The 4655-nt window shown below is 56.0% G+C and overlaps 1 protein-coding gene across 1 annotated transcript; it reads right to left on the reverse strand.

Moving 5' to 3' along the window:
• Window positions 1-38: 38 nt before the first annotated feature.
• Window positions 39-4057, reverse strand: ZNF76 (zinc finger protein 76; the record flags this gene model as incomplete). Its single annotated transcript, XM_010146801.1, has 8 exons — window positions 39-269; window positions 506-685; window positions 1026-1151; window positions 1467-1542; window positions 1787-1903; window positions 2286-2363; window positions 3627-3829; window positions 3980-4057. Coding segments are annotated over 8 exons (1089 nt in total), but the record flags the coding sequence as incomplete, so codon positions are not given.
• Between the last annotated feature and the right edge of the window lie 598 nt (window positions 4058-4655).

Here is a 4655-nt window from a genome sequence, read left to right on the forward strand (position 1 = left end):
GCACACGGCCGGCTCATGTTCAGAGAGAGGTTGCTCACCCTCCCGCCGCTGCTCGCAGAGGCCCCGCTCGCTCTCCTCCGTAGCCTCCAGCTCGCCGTGGCTGCTGCGCTTGTGCGTGGCCAGCGTGGAGGTCTGGCGGTAGGTCTTCCCACAGCTACTACAGGTGTAGGGCTTGCAGTGCGTGTGGACCACGTGGTGCTTGTAGAGGCTGGAGTACTCGGTGAAGCGCTTCCCGCAGCTCGGCACGGTGCACACGTACGGCTTCTCTCCTAGGGCAGAGGCCACAGGTCTCGACCTCCTCACGCTGGGGGAAGGGATTCCCCATCAAGAGGGACGAGCTGGACACAGACCACTGGAATAACGATCAGCCCAATACAGCAATTCCTACTTCTCCAACTCCCTGATGCAATGCCTGGCCCGGAAGCGAGCGCTGCGGTCCCACAGCCACGCGGTCAGTGCAGCTGATGGGGGGAGCCGTCTGCGTTTCACCCTCCCCTGCTCTTACCTGTGTGGATCCTCATGTGGTTCTTGTAATTGGTGGCACTGGTGAAGCCCCTTCCGCAGCTCGGCTCCGGACACATGTAGGGCCGCTCGCCTGTGTGCGTTCGGATGTGAACCTTCCGGATGTTGGACGTGGTGAAGGAGCGGCCGCAGCCCACAAAGGGGCACTTGAAGGGGCGCTCACCTGCATTGAGAGATGAGAGTCCTGCTACAACGCGCTCCCTGGAACACCCCAGACACCTGTACCCCTCTGCTGCTCCGCAGTATTCCAACAAGACCTCAGATCAGCCCCGACGGGTGGCACAGCTCCTCTAGCAACATCGGCCGCCCCATCCCTTTCGCTCTGCTGTGCGGAACTGAGGCGAGAACCCCCGGTGCTGCCTACGCCACCCGCCTACTTCTGCCTGACAACAGCTTCAGTTCTGCCTTGCTTCGCCCAAAAAGCATGTCCTGGACAAGGGCCGAAGCCTTTAACTTGGAGCCTCTTCCAGTGAGGAGCTCAGCTTTCCTCCTGTGCTGCTCACCCGTGTGCGTCCGGATGTGTTTCTGTAGGTCCCCGGAGGTTTTGAAGGCTTTGCTACACATATCCTTCGGACACTTGTACGGTTTCTCACCCGTGTGTGTTCTCAGATGGCTCTTCAGCCCATACCCTGCCCGGGAAAGAAATCACAGTTAATTTTATAACGAGAAGGAAGTAGTGGCAACCTGCGTACCCGCCCCAGTTCATGCATTTTGGAACGTGTCCTGTGTCTGCAGAGCTGAAGGGGAACACACAGCTCAGCTCCTTCCTGCAAATCCTTTAATCTGCCCATAATCAACCAAGTCCCGGGCAGTCTCCCACGCTGCAATTCCTTCTCAGAAGGCTTTAAAAGCTACGCTCTGCTGGAAGAAAAGCCAGGGCCGACGCTCAAGCGCGGCTGGCGCTGGGGAGAAAACAAAACTTTGCTCCGAGGAGGAACTGTTACCTGTAGCAAATGCTTTCCCACAGCTTGGGAAGCCGCACGTGTACGGCCGGTCACCTGTGTGGGCGCGCTCGTGTACCTGGAAAAGAAAGGACAGGGCCCTAAAGTTAGGTCCAAGACAGGGAGAAAGGAAAGCAGTGTGGAGCTATCTAGCTGGTGGAGAGAATCAGAACTTCTCCATTGGATTTCACCCTGGCCAACCAACACAGCCGGATCTCTCGGGGAGCCAAGCCCACAAGCCGGCCGGCAGCGTTCTGACCGGGCACTGTGACCGGGGACGGGTCTGCACTGCACCCCACGGGCCCGCACGGTACTGGCGTTACCTTCAGGTGGTGGGCTGTGGTATAGAGGCGGCCACAGCCTTTGTACCCGCAGCGGAAAGCTCTGCTGCCGGCCTGCTGCCCCTTCTCAGCGCTGTGCACCTCCTCCTCCTGCAAATCCTGCCAGGGAACACGTGGGAATTAGAGCCACTACGGTGGGCAAAGCCCACACAGATTACTTCCCTCCCTGCTACACTCACTCCTGCAGTTATCCTTACGAAACCACCTTCCCACACACGCAGCTTGTACGCGTGTCACGCAACCATCCGGTGCATAAAATCACAGTGACGGGGCAAGAGAACAGGGACCGGGATTCCCCATTCCCGCCTCCAGACACACTGGGTGTTCTCAGACACGCAGCTCCCCGCCCTGCGCTTCGCTCCTCTGCAAAACCTGCCGCTAACGCGCCTGCTAACCACACGGCAGTTTTAATTACTAGCTGGTGAAGCGCCCGAACCAAGTTCAGCCTGCTCCCAGAAACGTGTTTCTGAGGGATTCAGACCTGGGCAGGGACATCGCTGGAGCTCTTGCTCTTCGCGAGGCAAGTGTCTGTCAGCCCCTCCTCTTCCTCAGCGGACACCTGCAAGCAGAGGTGTGGGCACAGTTCAGACTCAGTCCTGCATCCAGCTGCGGAACCTCAACATCAGAAGGATAGAGACGGGTTGGAGCGAGTCCGGAGGAGGCCACGGAGATGCTCCGAGGGCTGGAGCCCCTCTGCCATGGGGACAGGCTGGGGGAGTTGGGGGGTTCAGCCTGGAGAAGGGAAGGCTCCAGGGAGACCTTATAGCGCCTTCCAGTGCCTGGGGGGGGCTACAGGGAAGCTTGGGGGGACTTTTTCCAAGGGCAGGGAGTGACAGGACAAGGGGTAACGGGTTTAAATTGAAAGTGGGGAGGTTTAGATTAGATATCAGGAAGGAATTCTTCCTGGAGAGGGTGAGGAGGCCCTGGGACAGGTTGCCCAGAGAAGCTGTGGATGCCCCATCCCTGGAAGGGTCCAAGGCCAGGCTGGATGAGGCTTGGAGCAACCTGGTCTATGGAAGGTGTCCCTGCCCATGGCAGGGGGGTTGGAACTAGATGATCTTTAAGGTCCATTCCAACCCAAACCATTCTATTCCAGTGACTGATCCTGCCCCCTTGTTCCCAATTTCCTCGCTACAAGCAGCCGGGGAGAAGACACAGCTCAGACAGCTGCCCCAGAATGACCGCAGGGTATTTTGTTCCGCAGCAAGTCATGCTCGGTATGTAAGCCAGGGGTAGGCCGGGGGGGGCCATAGGCTCATTGTTCGTTAGCTGGGGGGTCGGTTGTCTTTCTCGGTCAGGCTCTGGCTCATGGGGCTAGCTCAGACTCTGGCACGATCTCTCTCTCAGGCTCCCTGACTCTCACTACTCCGGACCTGGCTGTGTATTGGGCAGGTGGTGTGTATTGGTCAGCGGGTGGTGAGCAATTGTACCGTTTGTTTTCTCTTCCATTATTTTCAATACATATTATTGTTAGTATTATTAGCATTGTTAATATTATTAGTATCACTATAATATTAATTTATATCCAATTATTAAATTGTTCCTATTTCAATCCATGACCTTCCTTGTCTTTTCCTCCGATTCTCCTCCTCCACTGGAGAAGGGGGGAGGTGAGCGAGCGGCTGGGTAGTGTTTATTGCAAGCTGTGGTTAAACCACGACACTCAGCCACTCCTGACATGTAAAGGTCTTGCTTCGCTGCCTGAGTCATCTGCGGGAGAGAACATCACGCCCAGGAGGAGACCTCAACCCCAGGCCAAACGCGGAACACACCAGCCCCTCCGTGCTGCTGGCAGACCGTGAAAGAAGCGCTGCGCCCTCACCTTACTGGCATACTGCTTTAAGGCATTCATGGTCTCGACATCCAAGGCATCTTCCTCCTCCTCTCCAGCCAGCTCGGCTAGCCCAGTTTCTGCCTGCACTTCCAGGATGGTGCTGCCAGGAGGCACAGTGAGAGGATGGTGGATGTAGGCAGTGGAGCCATCCTCCAGCTGGACGGCCTCGAAGGTGCTGGGGTCATAACTTTCTGCAAGGGGGAACCAATAACATCACACGTAAAAGAGCTGCTGAGTGCGAGGCACTCCTCAACCCCCCGGCTACCTACAGCCGTGGGAATCTGTGACACACAGCAGCTCCTACTCCGACTGCCAAGGGAAGAACAGGGAACACGCTTTACCTTTAGCTGCGCTATGTAGGTAGGCCATGCTGCCATCGTCCAACACTACTGGCTGACCCTCTCCAAAAGCGTCAGACTCTAAAGTAAAGAAAATCCACACACCTTACTGGAAGACTCCGTGAGTTTCAAGAAACCTTTAAAGAACAGAAAAAGGAGGTGGCATACAAGGAGCTTGGCTGCCCCGAGCAAGAGTTCTTTCTACCTGACCTTTTACGCCTTACGGTGGCTGGGGAGGATTCCTCAATGCCCCGCTGGCTCCTGCTATGGGAAACGAATTCCCATCACCTCGCAGATTATTGAATGTCACCTCGTTTCGGAGGCCACATTGGCTGATGGGTCAATGCCCAAGATGACATTTCTTCCAGCAATCCCCACCCTCCCCCCAGCCAACACCTCTTCCCAAAGTAATACATCATCTCACAGTTCAGAGGAAATTCCTGTCCAACTGCTTCTAGATGAAACAAACTTGGTTTGGGCGCTGTAGCTGCCACAGACACAGCCCACAGCTTACTGGCCCTGCTTGTGGACTCGTGACCTGTCAGACTGACACAACCAACATTTGCTTACCCCAGCAGCAACTTTGCCACCTTGCCAGACTGCTAAAAACTTTGCAGGAAATCACACGTTCTACGTCCTTGCTCATTCAGCCTCAAAACCACAGGCAAAAAAAAAAAAA

The sequence above is a fragment of the Eurypyga helias genome, unplaced genomic scaffold, assembly GCF_000690775.1.
Source record: "Eurypyga helias isolate BGI_N326 unplaced genomic scaffold, ASM69077v1 scaffold45850, whole genome shotgun sequence".
In the NCBI taxonomy this organism is placed as follows: Eukaryota; Metazoa; Chordata; class Aves; order Eurypygiformes; family Eurypygidae; genus Eurypyga; species Eurypyga helias.